At 36.9% G+C, this 27,938-nt stretch overlaps 1 protein-coding gene across 5 annotated transcripts; it reads right to left on the bottom strand.

The window, feature by feature from the left end:
* Positions 1 to 72: 72 nt before the first annotated feature.
* CASP8AP2 (caspase 8 associated protein 2) lies at positions 73 to 27,938 on the bottom strand. 5 transcript variants are annotated; one of them, XR_006786143.1, is made up of 12 exons: positions 27,760 to 27,896; positions 19,240 to 19,322; positions 17,111 to 17,179; positions 14,439 to 14,539; positions 13,561 to 13,635; positions 12,175 to 12,290; positions 8,074 to 10,283; positions 4,177 to 7,303; positions 3,070 to 3,169; positions 2,275 to 2,327; positions 2,020 to 2,139; positions 73 to 672 (listed from the first exon to the last, which is right to left on the bottom strand). XR_006786143.1 is itself a non-coding variant. In XM_045843114.1 (11 exons), exons 2-11 carry the CDS (start codon positions 19,292 to 19,294, stop codon positions 2,118 to 2,120), a joined length of 5,928 nt encoding a protein of 1,975 aa, XP_045699070.1. In that variant the 5' UTR covers positions 19,295 to 19,322; positions 27,723 to 27,938; the 3' UTR covers positions 73 to 2,117. The 5 variants fall into 5 exon arrangements, 4 of the variants coding, with proteins under 4 accessions (XP_045699070.1, XP_045699068.1, XP_045699069.1 ...); XM_045843114.1 differs by having other exon boundaries at positions 73 to 2,139; positions 27,723 to 27,938; XM_045843112.1 differs by having other exon boundaries at positions 73 to 2,139.

The raw sequence follows: 27,938 nt of genomic DNA, 5'->3' as shown, positions 1-27,938 counted from the left end.
TCTTTTTTTTCCCTCTTATCTAAACACACTAAAAAAAAGTTCTAATCAAACTATAACAGAACTTTACATGGTTTTATTTATACATTACTGATATTCAAAGCAAACTTTATACAAAAAGTTTTATACAGATAAAAAAAAATCCTTGGCTAGGTAAAGCCATTTATATGTGTATGATACACACAAACACAGATACACACAAAGTATTTTACATCATTTTAAGTATACATATTTACAGATACACTATTTAAGTTACTTTACAATTTACCAAAATGAGAGGCAATTAGAAAAGCAAATAAAAATATATGAAAACAAGGTAAATAACAGTTAATTTTTAATGCTACAAAAGTATTTTTAAATATCTAGAAAAACTCATTTCTTTGAAATATCAAAACTAAGGTCTCAATATTATATTGTTGTTGCTTTTATCTTGATAACAAATTCTAACCTGTTTAAAAATAAGCATCTTGACCAATAACCAATAAGCAAATCAGACTGATGACTGGGACAAGCTGACTTGAGATTAAAGAGTCAGCAAGTTATAGCAAATGTAGATTATCTAGTAATCAAAAGTCATAAAATTGCCCTCTGCTCCCCCATTTAAAACATGAGGAATTCGAAGCTCCTGTGCAGTAAGCATTATCAATTAAGACTCCAAGGAATTCAGCAGCTTATCTGTAATGTAAGAAAATGCTGAAGTTATGATTCTATTTTTATATCACCATTTAATAAGTGTTGTTCTTTTAAATGAGCTCCACTTAGTTAATATTGATGTTAAAGACTAGCTTTTTATGGAATAAGTTTGGAAACTTCACCATTACACTTTGATTTTGAAAACAATTTAACGAGACTATAGTACTTGGGTGGGGGGGAATCAGTTAAGAAACAAACCAGGAATGAAATAACACATTAATTATGCTATCATGCAAGCAAATAAAATCTCAAGTATCAAATTCAGTAAAAGATTTATAATGAAATTTGGAAATTTCAACCTAATAAGCATCACTTCCAAAAACAAGTTAATTCTTCCATGAATATACATTATCTTCATAAGAGAATGAAAGTTACATTTTAAGATAACATTCAGGTAAAACAAAAAATCTGGTCTAATTTCTTAAAGGTAGTAAAAAATTTAAAGTACAGCAAATCTGAAAAATAATCATGTCATTGTTGCCTTAAACTATTTTTAAAGGTTCTTTAGACTAAGCTTTTTTTTTTCAAATTCTCCATTATTAAATCTCACATTCTGAATTATATAGAATTTTAACTTTACAATAAATTACCAAATACCTTCTGATCTCATTAGCAAACTAGCTGTTTTGAGAGGATACTGAAATTAACCATTTCCTCTCAAATTACTATCTTATATAGACATTTTACATATAAAATGTCCATTTCCTCTCAAATTACTCTTTTATATAGACATTTTATATTTTACATATAAAATGTAAATTTACATATATCCAGCCTAGAAAAAGATTTATAACTATATTAAGAACCCTTTCACACTGAGGTCTATGGCCAAATATGGTTTCCATTCCAATTTAATTTGAACTTAATTTAACATTGGGTGTTTTGCATTTAAATAATTATGACTACAAGTCGACTGAAAAAGTGTTATGTTAAATATCTTTACAATTTTTCTTACGTGAAGTCCAAATATGTAAGCAACTGATTTCTTACAAAGAAATCCTGCTGATAAACACTGTTACCTTAACAAACCTGTACAAAAATAGCTCTAAAAAAACTGAGGAAACATGTCTATCAACATTATTAATAATTTTACATGGTAAATCATGTCGTCTATTCAGATGACAATGGAATTGCTTATGGATGTCTATTTTGTATTTCACACTATTTTAGCACTCCAAATTTAAAATGTAAATTTTTTTGAAATGTATGCAAAAAATATTATGAATGCACAGAATTCATTGCCTGTGAAACAAACTGTTATTCAAAAACACTTTATTTTTCACTTATAAAAAATTTTCTTATTAATCATTGAATGGGACTTCCCCCCACCTTAGACTCATCAGCAGTCAGAAGGTTAAGGAGGAATGCCATGATGATGTAAACTGCAACTGGGCACGTCCTGTGGATGTGGTGACCTTAGAAGACTACTACGAGCAATCATCCTCCAAGCTGTGAAGGAAGTAGGAAATCAACTGGATGTCTCTCACCCACTACTCACATCTTCAGTGACTAACAGGCCATTAACTGCAGTTACAGTAGCTAATATTTATTGTACGAGTCTCCTGTAGTATAACCATTAACTACCTGCATTTTGACTTTTCAAAGAGCTTCAATAGCTGCTGGAATCTTTCTGAGACCTGGAAAGTTAAAAGTGAGTGTTAATTATAAATACCTCAGTAAGATTTTTTAAAAACCTGTAATAGCTATTTTTACAAACCATCTAAAGAAAGTTACTGTTAATAGTAAAGAAATAATGTCTAGAAGAATAAGTATCTTCCTACTAAAGGTGATTGCTAGTTTAACTTTCAATATTAAACTTTTTTAATTGGAGTGACACTAGTTAATAAAATTATATAGGTTTCAGGTATACAATTCCATAATACATCATCTACATACTGTATTGTGTGTTCATCACCCCAAGTCAAGTCTCATTTTAACCTTTCTTAAACAAGTAAACATTACAAAATTGTTTGAGATCAAACTGGTAAGACAAAAGAAAAAAACAGGACTGTTCTTCCACAATCACCAAGTTTTTAACAGTCCCACATGAAAAGCCATACTTTTATAGTAGTATCTATATGTTTTAAACATGTTGAAAATGAAGTCTAAGTATTTAGAGCAGTAACATCTGGCCATAACTGGCGTGTCTGATTGGTAGAGAATTGCCAGTTCAATTCCCAGTCAGGGCACATGCCTGGGTTGCAGGCCCGGTTCCCAACTGGGGTGCCCATGAGGCAATTGATCAATATTTCTCTTGCACATTGATGTTTTTCTTTCTGTCTCCCTCCCTTCCCCTCTAAAAATAAATAAGTAAAATCTTTTTAAAAATAGACTAGTAACGTTTGTGAAACTACAGAGATGTAGAACTTGCAAAGTTACCTGAGATGAATTTTTATTCAACTTGGCAGCTACATAAGAAAATGTTTTCATTGATGGCCCACTTTTCTGACACTCCATTAAAATTTCCCGGTCATCATTTCTAAGGAGGGAAAATGTTATTTAGCTTTTGTAGATTACAGCAGAAAGCTAACAAAATTTCCACTGCCTTAATGTCCACTAATAGGAGGTGCCATTTTTATTAAAACCCAAAGAAAAAAGAAAGTGTACATCAAAACATGGACAATGGTTATCTCTGAAAAATAAGGTTATGGATGATTTTTATTTTTAAGCTCATATATGTATTTCCAAAATTTTATAAACATACTGATTATTCTAATGACAAAAGTATAGATTTTTAATTTTACTTTAAAAACTGGGGCCCAAACATAATGACAGACTCAATAAGCCAAAGAACAAAGGTAAATAGAATCCAAACCTTCCAATTTCCTGTGTCTATTATTACAATCTGAGATTTTACTATGCTGTTAAGTTACCTGAAATTCAACAAAATTTAGCTTCCTTCCTTACGCATTCTAGTTAAGTTTGAAGATCATGAACCACTGAGAGTCCAATGGCTCCCAAATGTAGCTACGCTTATGTCTCAAACAAGGTCTTTAAATCTGCATTTTTTCTTTATTATTTTTTAAATTGTTGTTCAAGTAGTTTTCTGTCTTTTACTCCCATCCCAAAATCTGCATTTCTTAAAAAGTTCACATAAAAGTCAAAAGTACAATCTGTTTACAAAACTTTTTTTAGGGAAAAAACTCAAATTATAAAGTCTCAGGCTTTTTGCCGTATTTCACCACCTGTCATTCCTCCTTTCTAAAATGTGATTATACCAGTTATTTACAAATAAAAGTATTTTTTTAATTAAAAAAGTGAGGTTAAAACTCAATGAAAAGTTCTATCCATGGTGCTAACACACATCCCTGGTTAAGAGGCACTGCTATAAGATTATCCCAGAACGTGTCTCTATTAATTTTGGCTACTTTTGACGTCCCCACTTTCCTTATTTCAGGATAGGATATAACTATGATGACATGACAGAATAGATTTCTGGCCTCTCAAAATTTCCTGGTGATCTAAATGTCTCATTAAGATCCTTACCTTGTCCATGAAACTATAATTTCTCCTTTCTTTTTAATAATATTCTTCGCAGAAAGGTTTGTAGGAGAAACGCCAGATGCTGCTGGTGGGTCCTTAATGCCTGGGCTTGCCTTTAATGAGGGATCTTTAGTCGCTGCAGGGGCCTTTTTCTTACTGGCTTTTCTTTGGTGATCTTCACCATTCTCACCAGAATTTGGGGTAATTTTCTTGGTCTTTTCCTTACTGGTTAAGTCTGTTTCCTTTCTCTGTTTCTTCTGACAATTATTTAGATTAGAAAGGTTTTTTCTCTTTTTGTGAGCATTATCCAAAGTTGCAGGCAACTCTGAACTATCAGAATTTGATGCCGGTTCCGATCTTAAATCCTTTTTTACTTCACATGAATTAGGAGAATCCGAGGTCAAATCGATATAGGCTTCCTCAACCATGCATTCTGAAGGCTTGCTTGCCACTTGCACCTTTTCTTCCTTACAGTTATCTTCATCTATACAAAACACCTGACACCCCAAGTGTCCAACTGCTAAAGCAGGATGGTTATCTTCACTTTTACTCTCACTTGAAACATCTTCTGTCAAATCAATAAAAGCATCTACAGTATCAGGCTGCACATTGTCTAAGATTTGAGCATTCTGATCCAAATTGCTTCCAGAACATCCCAACTGATTAATGTTTAAAACTGCTACTTCTATCAACTCCCCCAAGTTTTTAGTCTCAGTGACTGAATCTTTTGTGAGGTCTACATACGTGTTTGGAAGATGGCCCTCAACAGAATGTGGAATGTCTTCCATCGAAGGCAATCCTGCAATGCTTTCAGATACTTTTGGTTCCCATACTTGATGCAACTTCAAGCATTCATCAGTCACTTCATTACTATGACCCACTTTACCTGAAGCATCTTTAAGGAATTCATATATATCAGGAACCTGTGTTTCTATCATACAGCCCTGCTCTTCATGAGCTAATTTGTTGCTGTCAACACTTTCATTGGAATGTTTCAATTCCTCCACAGATTTAAAAGCTGTGTCCTGAGTTGAAATACATTCCTTCTCTGCTGCATCATCAGCTTCCTTTCCCACTCTGGGCAAAGATGCCAACGACTCACTAGCCACCATATTCTGTGTAAGACTAGTAGAGGCAGATGGTGCCGTGTGCCGTATTTTCACAATGAAATGATCATTGGACTTTTCCATTATAACAGCATGCATGGGTAGATTAGGGTGGTATTGAAAGCCTGGAGTAACAGACCGACTTGTCCATGATGAACAACTTGATTTACTGCTTGAATTATCTGACTCCAAAGCTAAGTGAATATCTTGTTCAGATGCATCTTCTTCCTCAAGTAAGGCATCTTCACTAAAGTGGGCACTAATAACTTCTTCAGGAGTTGAACTAGACAAAGCTTCAGGCTTTAAGAAACTGAGATGACCATCTGACTTCAGAGGTGATGGCACTGTTAAAGATACAGCTAGATCTTCAAGAAGTATGGAAGAAATGCTGGGCTTGCTCTTTTCTGAACTACATACATTATCTTTACTTAAAGCTATGTTACTGGACACTTCAAACATACAACTTTCATCCAACACATCAGGATGAACTGGCAATGAAAGCCCTGAAGACAGAGATGGACCTTTCTCAGATGATAATAATGACCAATTATCATCACTAATCATTTTAGGACATGGAGAAACTACATCAGAAACCAGTTCTTCCGTTGTACAAGCTGGTATAGATTCACACTTAAGACTTTCTAGCAGTTGTTTCTCTGGAGTCTTTAACTCCCACTCACTTTTTTCATTACAATTAACACTGTTGTCCAGAAGATCAGAACCTTGCAACAAACTTTTAAATATTTCACCCATCTGTGCATCACTCACTAAATTAAAAGTGAGGCTAGATGCTTGCTGTTCAGTAAGAATCTCAAAACAGCGTTCTGGCTTCAAAGCTGCATGCTGGGAAGTCTGTGTGTCCTCTGTTGTGCTGCCTTCCACTTTTCCTGGCTTTGGGGTGTTCAGACAGCTCAGTTCCAAGGAGTGCTCTTCAGATTGAGAGCACCTAATATTATCAAAGCAAGTGTTAAAATTTTTTTTAATATCATGCTTTACTGTGTTAATATTGGAGTTATTTTGGTCTTGACGTTTTTCCTCAGACTTTTTACATCCCAGTGAAGATCTATTATAAATAGAATCTTCTGATTTTGAGGATTTCTCTTTCAGCATCTCTTTGCTGGAGTTGACCACATTCCTCTTCTGACAATTTGAATATTGTGTTTTCTCTTTATTTTTTTCAAATTTCCCTTCATCACTGTCACTACCAAAGTTTGTGAAATCACAGTATTTTATTAAGATTTTCTTAAGCTTTGCAAACAAATAATCAAGTTGTTCATCTACAAATTTCCATGCTTTCTTTTTCATATCTGGTAGTTGCTGTTCAAATAAACGATCCACTATGCCATTCTTTTTAACTTGCTTAAGTTTGGATTCTATAACATCACAAAGATTCTTCTGTAAAGTAGTCACTGACTTAGAGATTTTGGATAAGTCAAGGTGTCTAATGAGTGATGTAAAACTTAAAATTGCTGACTCAATAATTCTATGAAATTGTTTCAATGGAAATTTTACCTTGAATTTCATATAGTTTTTTCTTACATGTTTTCTTATCGTTCGTAACATGTGCATAACCTCTCGTACAGAAGAGGGTACAGCAATAATTGGAACTATTTTTTCCAGGACAGAGGTGCTCACTGTCTTATCTTTCTTCTCTGTTTTTGAAGATCTACTGGATTCACTTTGTCTTTTATTCCATTTCCTTTTTGTCTGCTGAGTTTTTATAGAAGATGTTTCCCTTTTGTCCTTATCCAAATGTCCTGTATTTTTCCTACTTCCTGGGCTAGTTCTTCTGTTCTGCATTTCAGTAGAAACTCTAGGTTTGGCACTTTCTTCAAAACTTTTTTGCTGCTTAGAGTTTTCACTGTCACTTATAATTTCTCCTTCTTCTAATTCATCTAAAGATGAATTCTTATGGGAGTCTGCTTCTGTAAATTTGACAGATTTGCAAATTGGTTTCTGATTTTCCTTGTTGAGGTCAGACTGACTCTTGGAGGTAGAATTAGCTGAATTTGGTGGAAACACATCTGTGGAAGAAAAAAGTATATTGTAGTCACATGACCACTGAATCTTAGGTCATTTGACATTTCCATACTAAATATAACAAAAAATTAAATAGAGGCATTTCATTATTTTAATAGCTTTTTTCCCTTAAGCAAAATTTAATGCCTAACACTTATTCACGTCATTAGTTTTTACTGGTTCTCAGAAGGTGCTTAGAAGGTGTCTAACAACAGTTACAAGGTAGAGTCTGGTCATTTGGATAACCACCTACCAACTGTTCAGGTATCTTTACTCAGGTTAGCAGTATCATGTACTCAATACCATCTGATGATGGCTTTTGAACAATAAAAATATATCTAAAAACAAGCAAGGAGTATTTAAAATAATCTGTCCTACCATTCCCCCTTTTTTTGTATAAATAAAAAGTACCTAGGCCCTGGCAGGTGTGACTCAGTGGATTGAGCACTGGCTGCAAACCAAAGGGTCTCCAGTTCGATTGCCCATTAGAGCACATGCCTGGGTTGCGGGTCAGATCTCCAGTGGGCCCCACGTAAGAGTCAACCACACAATGATATTTCTCCCCCTCTTTCTCCCTCCCTTCTCCTCTCTCTAAAAATAAATAAAATCTTAAAAAAAAAAAAAGACCTAAATTTAGACTTAAGGCTCAATTTCTACTTAACCATGGGAGTCTGAATGTGTTCATTATGTTATCAAAAAAGTACTACTTTATCTTGCTTATGTATTTTACATCCTCACAAAAAGATATGTTATTAAAAATAATATAAACGATTACCTTTATGGCTATTATATAATGGAACTCGAGAAGGGCTTTCCAGTCTAAGTACTTTTGCTACAGGTCTCACTGGACTATTCAGGGGACTAATGACTTCTGGAATAGGTCTCAGGTGATTAAGGTCAATGCTCAGAACTGAGTTCTCATCCTGATATACTGAGTTTGTTTCACCAATTTCCATTCTGTGGTCTGTTAACTCAGTGTGCTGGAGTGAAGATTCTAGAGTCTCTTTAGGTAAGCAAGGCTCCAAATGACAAGACTTATTCTCAACCAGAAGTGTATCTTCAACAGAAGGCTCCAACTTTGGGTCATCAACTTCTGAAAGGACTGCGGGCAAAACACCAGCTTTTTCAATTGAAGACTGTAAAATGCTTTCATTGGATTTGGCCACTTTTGTTGAAAAAGCCTCCTTCATTTCCATGTCTTCAGAAATACTACAAGAATTTAAACCATCATTTCTTTTGGTATCTAATTCCAAGTCAAAGTTTTGAGAAACATTTGTCTGTAGTATGTCCATTATCATTGGAACTGCTGCCCTTGCACCATGAATGGTTTGTTCCATTTCTGTTGATGATGGAAACAAAGATTCTGTTTGTTCCATTTCTACAGGTGCTGAGGAGGTCTCTGTACCACAAATGGGCAAGTCACAATGCACAGTATTCTCAACAGATTTAACTAACAAACAATTTTCTTCTCCCATTTTCATTTCTGGAATTCCAGCTCTGGGTTCAGATGCTGCTGCTGTTGCAAGAGTATCTTTTGGTTCCAATAACTTTAATTTGCTTTCCTCTGTACTACGTTCACTCACAGAGGGAACACATGTCACTGTTTTATCCTGCACCAAGGACTCCAAATCACACATGTCACTGGGTTGTGGAGTATTGGTTATTTTATGCTGATTATCCTGAGGAATAGGCTGCTTTTTAGCAGGAGAAAGAGTTAAGTTCAACTTTTCCATAAAACTCAACTTTAAGTCTTTGTTTTTTGTTTCATTTGAACCACTTTCAGCTTTAATTGCAAGGTCTTTGTTATCTGGGCCTTCAGAAACACCTAATGAGACTTCACCTTTATCATTTTTCGGACCATTCTGTCTCTTTAAGTCAGCAGTGGTTTGCTTAGCTTCCTTGTTAGTCTTCTGCAAATGCCCTGTAGGTGTTCTTTTTTCATTTCTCATATATCTGTTTTCTTCTTTGTTTTCTTGTTCTCTTTTCCTCTTATCTTCAGTTCTATGCCTTTCTGCTTCTAAAGGTGTATTTTCCCGTTGGTGCACAGCATTAATTTCCTTAGAGTCAATGTGTTTGTGAGTTCTACTGATTGAAAGAGAGGATGAACATCTTCCTTCTTGAAAACTATGATTACTCACACCCCTGTCTCTTTTACCATCTTCCCTTTCTCTTCTCTCTTCTTGATGATATTTACTTGAATTATGAGATTTTATATCTTTCTTGGAATAAGGAAGAGATGTTCGTTCAGATCTTCTCCAATAATCATGGTCTTTTACTATTGATTTAGGTTTTTGATCAACTTTTCTTTCTTCTTTGTCTTGTGATTTAAGTTCTTTTTTATTCATATTTTGTAATCTTTCATTTTGCCTTTGTAGTTTTCTGTCACTTTGCGACTCTACTCGAGTATGTGATCTGTCTCTAAAGGTCTCTTTCTGCCAGAAACAGCCAAAACGTTCATTTTTATAATCCAAATCCGTGTTACTTTTAAACTTTGAATTTTTGCTTTCTGCCTTTGGTTCACCTTTACCATATTTCTCAGGACGTCCTTGTAGCCTTTGACTAGCCTCTATATTCCTTGGTTCGCCATCACCACTGCTAGTGTTTAAGTCTTTTCGTATTCTATCAGTTCCTCTACTATATTGGCTATATCCAACATCTTTTTTCCCTCTTCTGTTATCCTCATTTGAGCTACCCTCACCAACTTGATAATGGGAACGTGACCAAATGCCATTGGTGCAGTGTTTTTCATTAGAGGTAGGCAAATGCAAAGTGCTCTTCTTTTCCAAATGCAATTTTACTTCCTTTTCAATGTTTGGCAGTGAAGTGCTATGATGTCCATCTTTAGAAGCATCACATTTCACTCTGTGATCAGTCTTTGCACAATCATCCGAATGGCAAGATCTGGATGTAAGATCTTTTGTTTTAACTGTATCTGATGTCCGTGCAGTTTTACGATTATTTCGAAAATGTGGAAATTCAGACAATCTATAAAGAAATAGAGAATAAGAAAAAAACAAAGTTACTGCTTTTCAGTAATCCAAATTTTAATCACACCTAGTACACTTTAAAATTCAGGGACTGACATCTGCTGGAAAACTAGTTTTACATTGTATAAAGGTATGAGTAATAAGAATTTACCAAAGGCAATGTGTCAAACTTACATGTATCTTGTTGGATGAACTGTCATCTCCTCAAAATTTACTTGTTGAAGCCCTAACCTCCAGTACCTCAAAAGGTGACCTTACTTGGAGATAGGATCTTTACAGGGGTAATTAAGTTAAAATGAAGTCAGTATGGTGGAGGTCCTAACCTATTATGAACAGAGTCCTTATAAAAAGGAAGAATTTGGAAACTGAGATATATATAGAAAAAAGACAACATAAAGAGACCTAGGAAGAAGGCAACCATCTACAAGCCAAAAAGATAGGCATGGAATAGATCTTTTCTTGGAGTAGATCCAAGAAAGAGAATAAGATGTGATGATTATGTGATAGTGAGATGTAAGTCTTGTGCTTTACAAGTGTCCAGTAACTTTAATATCAAGAGACATAATTCTAGAGCAAGAATGGATACAGATACCACCACAAAGACTACTGGCCAATTCAGATAAGAGATGCTAGACAGCAATGATAGTAGAAATGGAGAGAAATAAATTATCTGAGATTATAAAAACATAAAAATCAACAGAAAATGATTAATGAACTTGGAAGTGAGGGATGATCAAGAGGTAAGTGTCAGTGACAACTCCTCCATAGGCAGGGTGACTATGTTCTCCAGTTTGCCAAGCAATCTCAGTGTAAATATCAATAGCACCCCCTTCTATTCTCCAAAGTGTTCTGGTTTGGGCAATAAATTATAGGCTCATTCTACACATAGGTCTCTAGCTTGCACCAGCTGAATAAATAATGAGAAATCCATTGAGCTCAACAGAAGAGCTTTGATCATAAATTCAGTTTTGAATGAGGTAATTTTGAAAATTTCATATCAATGTGAAGTAGTTATCTATGTATGAATGGAACTGATGCAGTGTGTAAAATTACCTCACAAGAAAATACTGATAGAGAAAGGAAAGGACATAGATTTGAGCTTTGAGGAATTCCAACTTAGCCAAGTACAGAAGAATAAACCTCACTTAGGAAGAAAACTGAAAATTATGAAAGCCAAAGGGAGAGGATTACTTCAAGACAGGAGGGTCAACTGTGTCAAACAGCATGTAAGAATAAGTTAAAATGAGAAGCCAATACCATTTGACGTATTTAAAAAGTATATATATGATACATTTAGTGGTAGTCACTGTTAACCATATGACAGCTGTTTCAGTGGACCAATGGCAACAGAAGTCAGTGTGTACTGGGTTCCAGAGTTAGTTGAAATAGAAAATGGAGACAGAAAGTTTAGAGTTCTGGAGGTTTGACTATGAAGGAAAGGAGAGAGATGAAATCCTCTGGAGCAGAAAATTGCCCCCAACCAGAGAGAGAGAGAGAGAGAGAAAGAGAGAGAGAGAAATAGAAAATCCATTTGAGAGGGAAAAGAATATAGAACTGAGAGATAGTTTCAGGGTTGTCTATTGATAGGCGATATGAGCACAGATGCATTCTTGATACTTTAATAATTTGGTGGGGGCCTAAAAGAACCTGTAACATATACACCATCATCATCTAAAAAGCAAAGAGTAACAGAGTCCACTATATTAGAAAACAGAATATACTCAGAGAGGTATGTGGCAATATTCTATTTAATAATCCTATATACCATTAGTCACTCATAGTAAAACCTTACATATTTAATAAATGACATGATTTTTATATCTTTCCAAAGTTAAAAATATTCCACATAACAACCATGTAATTTACAGATCCACACCCCTCAATTATACCTTTGATGAAGATTACTTATTTCTTCATCCTTGCGGCTTATTTCCATTCTAGCAGTTTTGATAAGTGCTGAAATATTCTTCTTAAGGGACTGGTTTTCATTTTTTAAGCTGAAATTCTAAACGTAATATATTTAATAAAATAGATATCTACAGGATTATTAAGCTACTACTTATAATAGCTAATGATTATTGAATTTAAACTAATGCCAGGCAACACATATTATCATATGTAATTCTCAAAAAAGTATTTGGGAAAGCTAAGATTCAGAGAAGATAAATGGCACCAGAGAAAGGCCATTTAAAATGAAACTATTTAAAATAGGGATCAAAATTTAAAAAAAAAAAAAAAAGAAAGAACTAAAATTAACAGCAAAATTCTCCCTGGGTCACTATCTTAAAAATTGAAAATAAAAATACTAAAAACCACCCTGGCTGGTGTAGCTCAGTGGATTGAGCGCGGGCTGAGAACCAAAGTGTCACAGGTTCAATTCCCAGTCAGGGTACATGCCTGGGTTGCAGGCCATGGCCCCCAGCAACTGCACATTGATGTTTCTCTCTCTCTCTCTTTCTCCCTCCCTTCCCTCTCTAAAAAATAAACAAATAAAAAATTTTTTAAAAATACTAAAAATCTATATTTAACAACTTAGCTTTAATTTACAACAATATGCTAATTCTCAGGTGAACAAAGGATGAATCTAGATTGACTGGTTCTTTGGGGGAAAAGGAAAAACTTTACCAAAACATAAAAATCAGAACAAGACACATGACAGTCCTGGTTTTTGTAACATGGTTACAAAATCCCTCTGGCAAAAATTGTGACAGTATTGCCATTTCACCCCAACAGCCATTCTAAATCTTTGCTCATCAAACCATTATCTTTTAAACCACCTAATCTCATCTCTACGAATTTTCAATTATTTATCTAGTTAACTAGCTAACAGATCTTTTATGTCAAGGTCACTTAACAAAACAAGCAGTTTCCTACATCAACTGTATGGGAAATTATGCATGTTTTATCAGACTTGCTATTTCATTTAATATCAAAAAGAAAGTTCCCACCCTGGCTGGCGCAACTCAGTGGATTGAGCGCGGGCTGTGAACCAAAGTGTCACAGGTTCAATTCCCAGTCAGGGTACATGCCTGGGTTGCAGGCCATGGCCCCCAGCAACTGCACATTGATGTTTCTCTCTCTCTCTCTCCCCCTCCCTTCCCTCTCTAAAAAATAAATAAATAAAATCTTTAAAAAACAAAAGAAATTGTTAAAAAAAAAAAAAGAAAGTTCCCTTATGTAAACTGCCAACATTTTGGCATTTTAATTTCTAATAAAAAGTTTTACTAAATTTTGATTTTAAAATAGGGAAAATAAAATATTTACTATCATGATACCTGTGTCTGTATTTCCTTAAACTTTTTCATTAGTTCTTTCATTTGTAGCTGACATTTTCCATATTTTACTTGCAACTGTAAGATATAAAAAGATTAACCATAATTCTAAATTACTTTCTTAGCTTAAATGGCATTTCAAAATGTTTAAAATTTTGCAAATCAACCCACTGAAAAGAGTAGATGAGGTCTATTTCTACTAACAGATATTTAGTAAGATTATTGGTTTTTAAAGTTCACCTTAAACACATACCTAACAGTATGGTGATTACGAGAGGGAAATGAGGTGAGGAAGGTAGAAGTAATGGAGAAGATAAATAGTGATGGAAGGGGACTTGACTTTGGATGGTGAACACATAATACAATATACAGATGATGTATTATAGAATTGCACACTTGAAACCTATATAAATTTTATTAACCAATGTTACCCTAATAATTTCAATAAAAAATTTAAAAATTAAAATAAAATAAAAATAAAGTTCTCCCTACCAATAATATATTTTGTTTGGTTTCACATTCACTGTCCAAACCTTGAATTCAAATAAGGTAGAAAGAAATTTCTGATTTAAGTCTTAGGACATTTTATAACATTACAAATCATGAAAAGATAAAAAATGTTATATCACACTGATTTCCTGCTGCTTTTACATATTTAGACACTTAAATATAATCAAGCAAAGTTATGACTAAATTTAGATAAGCATTCATTCAGAAAACATTGTCTTAAAAAGCAGATCGGAAGGCAGAAACTGACTTAGATGTTCTTTTAGTCTGAGTTACTTCCCAAACAAAGAATGTCTGTACAAATAGTAAGCAAATGCCCATAATGAGCTACAAAAGAGAAGAAAAACATCCTTAGGAATTCTGGCAACCCATACATCATTATATGTCGCCTCCTTTGCAGTTCCTTCTTCAGTAAGAATTTCTTCATATAAATCCAAACAATTTCTGGATGGTACACAGGATTTGGAAGGACTGTCTAAAACAAACAAACAAACAAACAAAAAACCCTTTCAGTAAAATATGTATTTCCAGATTTAACGCAAAACTGTAATTCCAGTGTCATTTTTCACAGAAATACAACCACCCTAAAACTTGTATGTAACCACCAAGACTGCAAATAGCTAAAGCCATCCTAAGAAAGATCAAAGCTGGAGGCATCACAATTTTTTATTTCAAACTACATGGTCCAGTACAAATAACACCCCTTTTTATTACAAAATCTTTTATTACAAAATCATAAGTATGTAATTCTATAACATAACAATCCCACTCAAGCACACCTTATGACATTTTAGGTGAAATGTTCATACTAAAACTATAAATTACTACATCCATATTATTAACCTACCAACCACACTCAAGCAGGCCTTACTTCTGCTAGACTCTGTATAATACAGAACTCAAGTAATAAAAACTGTATGTAGTGGCATAAAAATAAATATATAGATCAACGGAACAAAATGGAAAGCCCAGAAATAAACTCACACACGATCAATTAATTTATGACAAAGAAACCAAGAACATACAATGGGAAAAGAATAGTCTCTCCAACAAATGGTGTTAGGAAAACAGAACAGCCACATGCAAAAGAATAAAACTGGATTCTTATCTTATACCATACACAAAAATCAACTCAAAATGAATTAAAGACTTGAATATAAGACTTGAAACCATTAAGCTCCTAGGGGAAAAAACATACAGGGTAAGCTCCTTGACATTGGTCTTAGCAATGATTTTCTGGATTTGACCCCAAAAGCAAAAATAAACAGTAGAACTGTATCATGTTAAAAACTTCTACATAGCAAAGGAAACCATCAACAAAATGAAGAGGAAACCTCCCAAATGGGAGAAAATAATTGTAAATTATGTGCCTGATAAAAAGTTTAATACCCAAAATATATAAAGAATTCACAAAACTCAAAACAGCAACAAAAAAATCTCACTAAAAAATGGGCAAAGGAACTGGATATTTTTCCAGACATACAAATATGGCCAAAAGGTACATAAAAAGGTGCTCAACATCATTTATCATCAAAGAAATGCAAATCAAAATCACAATGATGTATCACCTCACACCTGTTAGAACAATTATCATTAAAAAGACAAGAGACAAGTATTGGCAAGGATGTAGAGAAAAGGGAATCCTTGGACACTTTTAGTGGGAATGTAAACTGGTAGAGCTACTATGGAAAAGAAAAAATTAAAAACAGAGCTATTATATGATCCAGCAATCCCAGTTCTCAGTATATATCAAAAAGAAATGAAAGAGATATCTGCACTCTATATGTTCACTGCAGCATTATTTACAACAGCCAAGATACAGAAATAACCTAAATGTTCAACAATGGATAAATGGGTAAAGATGTGTGTGTGTGTACACACCACACTGGATTATTATTGTCATGAGAAAGAAGGACATTCTGTCATCTATGACAACACTGATGAAACTTGAGGGCATTATACTAAGTGAAATAAGTCACAAAAAGACACATACTATATGATATAACCTACATGTGGAATCTCAAAAACCCAAATGCACAAAAACAGAGACTAGAATGGTGGTTACCAGGGGTTTGGAGTGGTGGGGGAAGAGATGTTGATGAAAGTACAAACTTCCAGCTATAAGATGAGTAAGTTCTGGTGAGCTATTGTACATAGCTATTGTACATAGTTATCTATTTTGTATTATATAACTGAAAGCTGCTAAAAGAATAACTATGTTACTAACTCTAGTTTGTATTATATAACTGAAAGTTGCTAAGAGAATAGATCTTCATGTCCTCACCACAAAAACAAAATGGTAATTATGTAATGTGATGCAGGTGTTAGCTAACTCTATGGTGGTAATCATTTTACAACATACGGATATATCAAATCAACACACTGTACACCTTAAACTTATATAATTTTATGTCAATTATATCTCAACACAGGTGAAAAAAATTATGTGTTAAGATTTTGGATGTTGTTTCTATCACAATTCAACAGGCTATACGTTTCTCCATCTCCTGCATTCCATCCCTATCTATAATGGTTTCACAGATGAGAGTTGGAAAACCAATTTACCTAAAATGCTTGTGTTAACAGGTTAGGTGTGAGGACGATATCTGTTCAAAGTTTTGACAGATTTGATCATGGAAAAGGTTTCCAATTTGGATAGATCGTGAAACTCTGCATATCACACTCTTACTAATACATCTGAAAGTATTTATAGTAATTATCGTTTTCAAAAGTTCTGGTATCATGTATCCTGTGACAGTATGAGCAGTAGTAATACATGTACAGACAAGACCACCAGTTGTATTTCAATGACACAAAATATTTTTGCACAAGGTGCAGTTAAATCTGAGACCTAGGTGAATAAGAAACCTGAGTGTCAATGTGTCTTATTGATCAAGCTTTATGCAAGAAAATAATTACCTATGTGTAATCATTTCAAAAAATTTGGCAGATTAAGATCCATGAGTTACTCTAAAATTAGTAACAAAATAAACACTTCCAATAGACTGAACAAAATTAAACTATTGTATTATAGAACTTAACATACCAGAAACAGCACTGTCCAACCCAGCATATATGTCCAAAGAACCTTCATCATTACTTTTAAGAGGAGATGCTGCAAGAAAATTAAAAACTAGTTAAACTGATTTTTTTTCACTTAGTGAAATTTTTTTCTTTATTTTTTTAAGATTTTATTAATTCATTCTTAGAGAGAGGGGAAGGAAGAGAGGGAGAAACATCAATGTGAAAGAGGAACATCGATCAGTTGCCCCTCACACACACCCCTACCAGGGGCCAAATCTGCAACTCAGGTATGTGCCCTAACTGGGAAGCAAACCAGCAACCCTTTGGTTCGCAAGCTGGTGGTGCTCAATCCACTGAGCCACACCAGCCAGGGCCCAACTTTTTCTTATAGAAAATACACTGAAGTGTTTGGGAATAAAGGACCATGATTTATGCAACTTAATTTCAAATCGGTCAGGAAAAAAGTGTGTGTGTGTGTGTGTGTGTGTGTGTGTGTGTGTGTGTTTAAAAAGAGAGTATGGCCCTGGCTGGTATGGCTCAGTGGATTCAGTGCCTGCCTATGAAGCAAAAGGTTGCCAGTTTGATTTCCAGTCAAGGCACAGGCCTGGGCTGTGGGCCACAGCCCCATATGGGGATGTGCAAGAGATAACCAATCCACATTTCTCTCAAGCATAGATATTTCCCTGCCTCTCTTTCTCTCTCCATTCCCCCTCTCTAAAAATAAATAAAAATCTTTAAAAAAGAGAGTATGTACATGGTGATAAAGCCACTGGCATAACCAGGTAAAGGGTTCTTTATATGTTCTTATTCTTGCAACTTTTCTGCAAGCTTGAAATTATTTCCAAACAAATAAACACAATTATGAAAATGCTATAGAAATTAAATTTTACATGAAATCTTGTTATGTTATGTGGTAAAAAGGAAAATGCCAAGTAATGTAGATAGGAACTTGTGAGAGAGTAATATGTAAAAATAAAAATAGCTATTTCCAGCAAATGAGATTAACAATGCAGTTTTGTCCTTCAAAATAGTAAGAGTTGCAAATATAGTAAAAGTTAATCATTTGTGAAACTACATAAAAAGTAAAGGTGCTCATTATATTACACTTTTTTTTTAAAAGATTTTATTTATTTATTTTCTAGAGAGGGAAGGGAGGGAGAAAGAGAGAGAGAGAAACATCAGTGTGCGGTTGCTGGGGGTCATGGCCTGCAACCCAGGCATGTCCCCTGACTGGGAATCGAACCTGCGACACTTTGGTTCGCAGACTGCGCTCAATCCACTGAGCTACGCCAGCCAGGGCTATTACACTTTTAATTTTTCTGTTGGTTTCAAATATTTCAAAGAAAAATATCATAAAGAAATATATAACAGTGTAATCATTTGAAACTACATCAGCAAAAAAACACCAAAATTAACACCAAAAAACAAATTAATACTACCCAGAGTGGTTATGTTGACTATATTTTGTGTGAATCCTTCCATATCTACAAATATTAACTTTTAAAAAGATATTTAAGCAAAAATAGAATCCTACTAGACATGTTTTACAACATCCTTTTCATTCTACAGCATAACATGTCAATAAACATACATCTACAGTACCAAATTTTTAATGAAGTTGTCATAGTATAATCACAATTAAGACAAAAGAACTAGTAAGTGTCACATAAGGATCTGAAAGTTTATATTCCACACATTACTTAAAATATTTCTATTTTATGAGCTGATTTTACCACCAGGTCTTGGTTATCTTTCATAGTAGTTGTTAATTTATTATACTAAAGAGGCTTAAGCCCAAGCCAGGTAGTTCAGTTGGTTAGAGCATCATCCCAATAAGCCAAGGTAGTGGGTTCGATCCCGAGTTAGAGCACATATAAGACTCAATCAGTAAGGGTATAAATAAGCTGAACAACAAATCAATGTTTCTCTCTCTCCTTTTCTCTCTCTCTAAAATCAATAAATAATTTTTTTAAAGAAGCTTAAAAGCATATAACAAAAAGGTTCACATTTACTGGGCACTTCCTATTTGCTGGGCATTTCATTGTGTTAATTCATTTATCTGTGAGGAGAAAAAGTTGATAATGACAGTGTTTTCAATAAGTAAATGATTTTGTAATTAAATTTAGAAAGACAATGAAAATGAGCTCTTACTAGAGAAGGCATCAAATAAACTTGTTCCATCACCATTGTCATCATCTGCTGCCATGGTCCTATTTCCTTTTGATAGTTGCCATCTAAAATAGTAAACATAAAGATTTTCTACTGTTAAAAATCAATCTCACAATTCAAAAAATAAACCTAGCTGTAAGTTAAAAAGCAACTGTCAGCCCTGATGGGTGTGGCTCAGTTGTTTGGGTGTCAACCTGCAAAGCTAAAAGTTCGCTGGTTGGTTTCCCAGTCAGGGCAGATGCCTGGGTTGTGGGTTCGGTTCCCTGGTCTTCCGCACCCCCCCCCCCCCGGCCCCTGCCCCCACCACCAATCAGGATGCACGTGAGGGGCAACTGATCAATCAATCAATCAATGTTTCTCTCACACTGATGTTTTTCTCCCTCTTTTTCCCTCCTTCCCCTCTCTCTAAAAATAAATAAATAAAAATCTTAAAAATATTGTAAAAGCAACTTTCAAATTTGGACACACTGAATGAGTTCACTATCATGCTCACTTCAGCAACACACATACTAAAAAACTGGAATGAATGAGTTCACTATCATTACACAAAAAAGCCTAACATTTTCCAAAAGCTAAAACTGTAAGACAATAATATTAATCTTGATAATATGGTTAAGCCATGCCACAAGATAAATGATACTAATTTTAAAAAATAGACCAAAACACAAACTAATGTTGATACTAAAATAAGCCAGCTATCATACCAAATAAGTCCAAAGACGTGGTGAATTCTGTGAGTCCTCTTAGCAAATCATCAAACCTGGGGGAAAGTCTTAGGGATGCCAAGCATACGTGTTTTCACCAGTAAGATAGTACAACAGGCAAAAAGCAAAGAATTTAATACTATACTAGGTTGGTAAAAGTGTGGGAAAGCAGGTGTTCTCATACATCACTCAAATGTACACTGGTACAAGCTCTATGGAGGCACTGTGATAATAGCTACCAAGTTTTTAAATGTAAATACTCTTTGACCCAACCATTTTATATCTAGTAATCTGACAGATATACAAGCACACAGTTACAAAAATGTTTTGTACAAAAATGTTTTCTTAATTTTATTTATTTTTTTAGAGAGAGGGGAAGGGAGGGAGAAAAAAGAGAAAATTGATGTAAGAGAGATAAACATTGATGCGAGAGAAAAATGAGAGAAAAATATGGATCGGCTGCCTCTAGCACTTGCCCTGACCAAGACTGAACCCTAATCTAGGCATGTACCCTGACCAAAAATTGAACCCTGGTGGCCTTTCACTTTGCAGGGTGATGTCCAACCAACTGGGAGTCATACCAGTGAGGACTATATAGAAATATTTAATGAAGTGCTGTTTGCAGTGGCAGGAGTGAAAGCAATATAAGAATCCAAAACAGTAAAAAACAAACAAAAAAAGCCTGACTCATCTGACATTAACTAACATCTAAAATTCTCCATTATGCCAGTTAAACTTGATGGATGTTGCCTATGATCAATGAACTATGCCTACATGAGGTCATTACTGTGCCTACACACTTCTGCTCCCACCAATTAAGATATACACTCACCAACAGCCAGGTGCATTTGTTACCAAACCCAATTATGTTTATTTCCTTATTTTTCTGAGTAATAATATGACAAAACATTACATTACCAACGGGAGTTATTTTCCAGTGAAAACTAGGCTAAATGTTTTAGAAAAACTCTAAGGTGAATACCAAGACACATAATACAATTGCTTATCAAATCAAGCGAAGATAAGATAACCGAAAACAGTGGACAGGAAAATCTAGTCTATACTCAGACTGATTAACAAGTATTTTACTCCACTTTAATGAAAAAAGTGCTGGAAACCATAAGCAATGTCATGGGTATGTTTTATGCAAGAAAGAAGCCAGAACTCTAATCCCTGGATTCATACTGAAAACAAAGGTCATGGATCTACCACAAGAGATACAATTTATGTTATTCCTTTAAATAAAATTGAGGTATATACTGTTTTTTCTTCATTCCCTACATTCTCCATTCCAGTTTGATATATAATTATTTCTCACTTAAATTATTATAAAAGTCTCCTGGCTAGTTTCCATACTACCATGATCTTTTCCCTCTCACCATTTTCCACACTGAAGCAAAAATTAATCCTGTTTTTGGACTTCCGGCAAGATGGAGGCATGGGTGGAAGCACCGTACCTCCACGCACAACCAAGATTAGAACAACAACAATTTAGAGGCAGAATAACACCCAGAACTGACAGAGGATTTATCTGAATGGAAGTCAGACAGCCAAGAAGTTGAAGTAGACCCATTCATCCAGACCAGTAGGAGGGACAGAGACGAGCGCTGGTCGCAGCATGTGGAGTGCGGGGAGACCTGGGCGCCTAAGGCAACCGGGAGCGAGTATGCCATCAGGGCGCGCAATGGGTGGACCCTGAGTACGCAAGCGGCAACTGGCGGACCCAGTGAGGCAGAGATTGTGGACCAGGGCGGAGCGCGCAGCCCAGGACCCCAGGGAAGGGACTGAGATCCCAGGAGAGTGGGGCTGTCGCCATTGCTCCCTCCCGCCCCTGCCCCCACATACAACGTCACAATCTAGTGACTGGGGTGCCCAGCCCCGGTGAACACCTAAGGCTCCACCCCTCACTGTAACAAGAGTGACCAGACCGGGAAAAAAAGAGAGAGCAATGGCTCAAATACAAGAACCAATCAGTGCCCCAGAACTCATCCTTTTGAGCGACCAAGAAATAGCTAACTTATCAGATGCACAGTTCAAAACAGTGGTGATCAGGAAGCTCACAGAATTGGTTGATTTTGGGCTCAAATTACATGAAAAAATGCAGGTTACCATAAAAGAGATGAAGGAAGATGCACGGAGAACCAACAATATTAGGAAAGAAACTGGGACTCAAAACAATAGAGTGGACAAGAAGGAAGGAAAAAAACAACCAAACAGGAAAGAATGAAGAAATAAGAATTCAAAAAAAAACAAAGAGAAGCTTAGGAACCTCCAGGACATCTTTAAATGTTCCAACATCCGAATTATAGGGGTACCAGAAGGGGAAGAGGAAAAGCAACAGATTGAGCACGTATTTGAAAAAATAATAAAGGAGAACGTCCCCATTCTGGCAAAGGAAATAGACTTCCAGGAAATCCAGGAAGCTCAGAGAGCCCCAAAGAAGTTGCACCCAAGAAGAAACACACTAAGACACATCATAATTACATTAGCCAAGGTAAAAATGAAGGAGAGAATCCTAGAAGCAGCAAGAGATAAGGGGACAGTCACCTACAAAGGAGTTCCCATCAGGCTGTCAACTGATTTCTCAAAAGGGACCTTACAGGCAAGAAGGGGCTGGAAAGAAATATTCCAAGTCATGAAAGACAAGGACCTACATCCCAGATTGCTCTATCCAGCAAAGCTTTCATTTAGAATGGAAGGGCAGATAAAGTGCTTCTCAGATAAGGTCAAGTTAAAGGAGTTCATCATCACCAAGCCCTTATTTTATGAAATGTTAAAGGGACTTATCTAAGAAAAGAAGATAAAGAAAAAACATGTATAGTAAAAGGACAGCAAACTCACAATTATTAATAACCACACCTAAAGCAAAACCAAAAGAAACTAAGCAAACAAGTAGAACAGAAACAGAACCACAGAAATGGAGACCACATGGAGGGCTAGCAACAGAGGGGTGGGAGGAGGACGGGGGGGGGGGGGGGGAAGGTACAAAGAATAAGTAGCATAGAGTGTAGGCTGAAAATAGATAGGGGGAGGGTAAGGATAGTATGGGAAATGTAGAAGCTAAAGAACTTATAAGTATGACACATGGACATGAACTAAAGGGGGGAATGTGGGTGGGAGAGGGTGTACAGGGTGGAGGGGAGTGAAGGGGGGAAAATGGAATAACTGTAATAGCATAATAAATAAAATATATTTAAAAAAAAAGAAATAAAAATTAATCCTGTTTTTGTCTAGCCTGTGTTTCACTCCCAGGTCAGAAACCTTCAAGAACTACCCAAAATAACATTAGCAAGTAAAGCTTTCCTAGCACAGAACCCAAAACCTTTCCCAGAAATGTTTATGACTACTTTTCCTCACACTACTCCCCTTACCTGCCACATTCAGCTACACAATTGATCCTGTACCACCACATCATGTTTCTATAATGCAAGCCTGTGCATTCATTATTGACAAATAGAGAAGTGATATCAGTATAATACAGAAATTGTGTTGGTTCAGACAGGGTTCTTCCCAGGATGCTAGTTTTGCACCATTGATTAAATGCAGCAAAACCTGAAGGAATCTAGTCCTTTATATGATGGTACCCTTCTCTAGATGCCCAACACTCCCTTATCACAGCATAACAACAGACTTTGTCTTGCAAGGGCTTAAACATGGTTTTTCATCCATTTTGGGGGGGCGGTAGGGGGATAAGGGACCTCAAACATTAGACAAGGAACCAGAGCCATTCCATCTGCCATCACAATATTTCACATAAAATCTGCAATTTATTCTACAGCTACAACCTTTGATGCTTATGTCCCTCTTTTCTTGTCTCCACAAATCCACAGCCTCAATCCTTCTTCATTCTACCTTCCATTACGCTATCTTCAGAGTTAGATGGGGGCTTCCGGTCAAGATGGTGGTATAGGTAAAGGTGGTACTCATCTCCTCCCACAACCTTATCAAAATTATAACTAAACTACAAAACAATCATCAGTCAGAACCACCTGAATCTAGCAGAATGGAAGTCCTACAAGTAAGCATATAAAGAAGAAGCCACATCGAGACTGGTAGAAGCAGAGAAGAAACAGGTAAGTCCCACACCAACGTATGGCAGACCAAAACTGGGAGGGATATCTCAGCTGCAGAGGTTCCCCACTCAGGAGCAAGGAGCCCCAGCTCCACACCAGACTCTCCTGTCTAAGGTTCTGTGCCAGGAAGAGAAGTCTCCATAATTTCCAGCTGTAAAATCCAGTGAGGACTGTGGCTGAGGGAGACACAGTGCTTATGGAGTCCCAGGCAGTTCCTCTTCAAAGGGCCCATACACAGACTTACTTGGACTCACTAGCTCTGAGCTCCAGCTCTGGAGCAGCAGCTCAAAGGCACCAGGGACACATAAAAAGGAACTGAACTGTCCGGCATCAGAGTAAGAGCTCCAGGGGCACCTTTCTCCCAGACAGAAGTGCAAGCAGAGGTCACTGTTCCCTTCCTGCGTCCTCCCCGCAGAGAGCCAGCCAGTTGGGTGCCATATCTGGGTCTCTATCAACCTGGCTCATACAGTTAGCTCTGCCCTGGTGATCCCTGAGACTCTGCCCTACTTAACTTTGTGGGCCCACCCAAGCTGTTTTCAGTGGCTTTTCCATACCCATGGCCTGTCTTGACTTATGCTTCAGACTTTCCTAAAATCTCACAAACAAGCATTATCTGACCAGGCCTGGCACTAGCGGCAGCCAAACCTGGTTTGTAGCTTGGCCTCTCCTGGATACCTCCAAGCCCAGCACAAGTAGCAGCCACCTGCAGATCACTTTGTAGCTCATGCTGAGTGGTCCCAGGCAGAGCACAGGTGGCAGATGACATTGCCTGCACATCCTGGGAGGCCCCAGAACTGGCACACCTGCTGGACAGCTTCAAACCACATTAAAGCACCACCCAACCACCTCCACAAGTGGCATACTCAAGGGGCAGATTCAGTGGGTACCAGAGCCCCACTGAAGTAAGTCCTGCTCCATGGGGTAGGCCTCTGCACAGCTGATCCTCCACAGTGGTTGTGGCCAGTTCTTGCTGCCAATTGAGCTGGGGGTGAATCCCTCCCACTGATGTGCCAACAGCAATCAAGACTCAACTACAACAGGAAAGGGTACACAGCCCACACAGGGTGACAGGGATGAGAGGTACACCCAGCATGCCTAGCTTGGGTGAATGGGGAGGCTGTGCCACTGGACCCTACAAGACACCTACATTAGGCAACACTACCAAGCCCAGGGGACCTGGTAACTGTACTTAATACATACAAACAAATACAGGGAGACTGCCAAAATGAGGAGACAAAGAAACATGTCCCAAATGAAAAAACAGAGCAAAACTCCAGAAAAAGGACTAAAAAATAAAAAAATGGAGACAAGTAGCCTACTAGATGCAGAGTTCAAAACACTGATTATAAGAATGCTCTATGAACTTAGGTGAAGAGTAGATGAACTTAGAGAGAACTTACAACAGCATAAAATAGGCCATGAAAACCAAAAAAAAACCAGTAAGAAATAAAGGATACACTAACTGAAATTAAAAATAATTTTCAGGGAATCAACAGTAGAGTAGATGAAGCTGAGAATCCAATAAGCTTATGATTACATTTTTTTGTGGTGTTCCTGGAGAAATGTCCATCTCACCCACTGGACTATAAGTTCTATGGAGACCAGGACAGACTCTGTTAGACTCTGTTCTCTTCACCACTACATCCCCAGCTCTCAGCACAGGGCCTAGCAGGTTGGCAGTAATAACAATGATTAAAAAAAAAAAAAAGGTTGAATTAGTGAAATTCTCAATTAATTAAGACAACCCTCAGGTTCCTAACTTTGATAACAAAGTATTCATACTCTGAACTGAAAATTAAGAGCCAAAGAAGATATGTTGAACTATCTGTAGGACATCTAGGTTAAAATGTCTCAAACATAGCTGGAAACTGTAGGATATAGTACCGAAATCAAGACTTAACTGTTACAATTGAGATTACTTTCTTGGAATCACAAAGGCCAATGACTGTCCTAGAAAGGAAGGGAGGAAAAGAGAAAGGATTATGTATCAGATCTCCAGGGAAGAGAAAGGAGGACTTTTGCACACTTGCTCTCACCTTCCTCCAATTGAGGATCTCAATATACAATGAGAATTGCTACTGACAGGAACGTTATATATATGAAAATTGCAGAAGCAACATCTTAAACCCTGAGAAACATGATGAAAAAAAAAGAGCTGCAGGCTCAATCTTTTGAGAAACAATTCCAATAAATTCAGATACAAAGGTGAAGCAAATAAGAGAAGGATCACCTAGTGTTTTGTGATATGTGTTAAAAAGAATGTAAAGAAAGTTTTCTTTTTAAAAAAATGAGGGAATGAAATAAGCATTTGTAGAGGAAAAAAAAAACTGAAAAAAGCCAGAGGAGAGGGAGAGCATATTTTTAGGTTCACAGGAAAGGATAAATCTAACACAGCACGATCCCTGAAGAATATGAAGGAGGAAAATAACAACACTACATATACTGAACACTATGTGCCAAATGCTGATCTAAATATTCTAAATACATTATTAAATTACTTCAGCCCTGGCTGGTGTAGCGCGATGGACTGAGCACGGGCCTGCAAAGCAAAGGGTTGCTGGTTCAATTCCCAGTCAGGGCGCCCATATGCCTGGGTTGAGGGCCAGGTCCCTTTTGGGGGCATGTGAAAGGCAACCACACATCAATGTCTCTCTCCCTCTCTTTCTCTCTCCCTTACCCACTCTAAAAATAAATCAATTATTTTAAAAAATTACTTTAAGCCCTGGCTAGCGTAGCTCAGTAGATTGAGTGCGGGCTATGAACCAAAGTGTCGCAGGTTCGATTCCCAGTCAGGGTACATACCTGGGTTGCAGGCCATAACCCCCAGCAACCACACATTGATGTTTTTCCCTCTCTCTTTCTCCCTCCCTTCCCCTCTCTAAAAATAAATAAATAAAATATTTTTTTAAAAAAGAGGGTAACACTCTCTCTGTTCCCAAATTCTTAAAAAAATTTATTTTAAATCCTCCACAAGTCCTTTGATATATACTACTATTCTTTTTCCTTTATACAGATTAGTAAACAGATACAGATGATTAAGAAACATACTCCCGTCAATCAGCTGGTAAGTGGCAAATCTAGGACTGGATCCTAGCTCTCTCTGCAAAGCCAGATGACAAAATCGAAAATAATCATTAATGAACATAATTTTTCTTTCAAATGGAAACACCTAGTTGTAAAATGGCAAGAAACGCTAGAAGATAACTGTAGTAGGAAAGGAAGGAATTCGTGCCCTAAATGTCTCTGTCCCCTTCCAAGGAGGCGCTGAGTAAGATGGGAGAGGGGCCTTGAGAGGTGAAAGGTTTGGAGCTAGCTGTAAAGAGTGGAAAAGACCAGAGAAGAACCTAGGAAAAGACCAGGGAAGAATCAGAGCCAATTTGATCTCTGAAGGACAGGAGATCAAGAAACTTCTCTGGGCCAAAACAATCTCGGAAACAACCAACATCAATGATCACCTTACATTTATGAAAACCCATTCCTCCAAAGAATCCCTTCAAAAAGCCTTTAAGAGCACCTCGTCTTCCCAGACCAGACTATTGGAGGGGGTTGGGGGAGGGGCGGAAAGTGGGGGAGAAAGAGCAATTCCTCCGTGCGCTTGCCCCCAGCACCACCTGGACCCTCTCCAATGGACCAAATGGACCGAGTGTGAGTCAACACCCAGAACCGAGGGCGACGAGAACCCGACTACCTGCGGGCCCCGGACCTCAGGCGCGCCCAGCCCTCACCGACTCCGCTGCTCTCTTCGACGCACTGGCTCCCCAGACGCCGCCGTCCTCCGCTCGAGGCACTACCTCGCCATGCAGCTTCTTCCTCAGCAGCCCCGTACGGACCAGACTCTGGCAGCAAGTTACGCACCCTGCCAGACCCAAGACAGCCCGGAATCCTTTCGGCACAGCGAGCTCTC

Source organism: Phyllostomus hastatus, unplaced genomic scaffold (assembly GCF_019186645.2).
Source record: "Phyllostomus hastatus isolate PE091 unplaced genomic scaffold, TTU_PhHast_1.1 phas_contig_40, whole genome shotgun sequence".
In the NCBI taxonomy this organism is placed as follows: domain Eukaryota; kingdom Metazoa; phylum Chordata; class Mammalia; order Chiroptera; family Phyllostomidae; genus Phyllostomus; species Phyllostomus hastatus.
Note: the sequence above shows the minus strand (reverse complement) of the source record. Positions and strands in the feature narration are given on the sequence as shown.

Bases quoted from the DNA above. Each gene is read 5' to 3' on its own strand.
- CASP8AP2 (XM_045843114.1), bottom strand. From the start codon at position 19,294: ATGGCAGCAGATGATGACAATGGTGATGGAACAAGTTTATTTGATGCC. The intron at 2,328-3,069 runs GTAACTTTGCAA...TTAACTTTCCAG, and splicing joins TGAATAAAAATTCATCTCAG to GTCTCAGAAAGATTCCAGCA. The intron at 2,140-2,274 runs GTAGTTAATGGT...CTTCCTTCACAG, and splicing joins TTTGAAAAGTCAAAATGCAG to CTTGGAGGATGATTGCTCGT.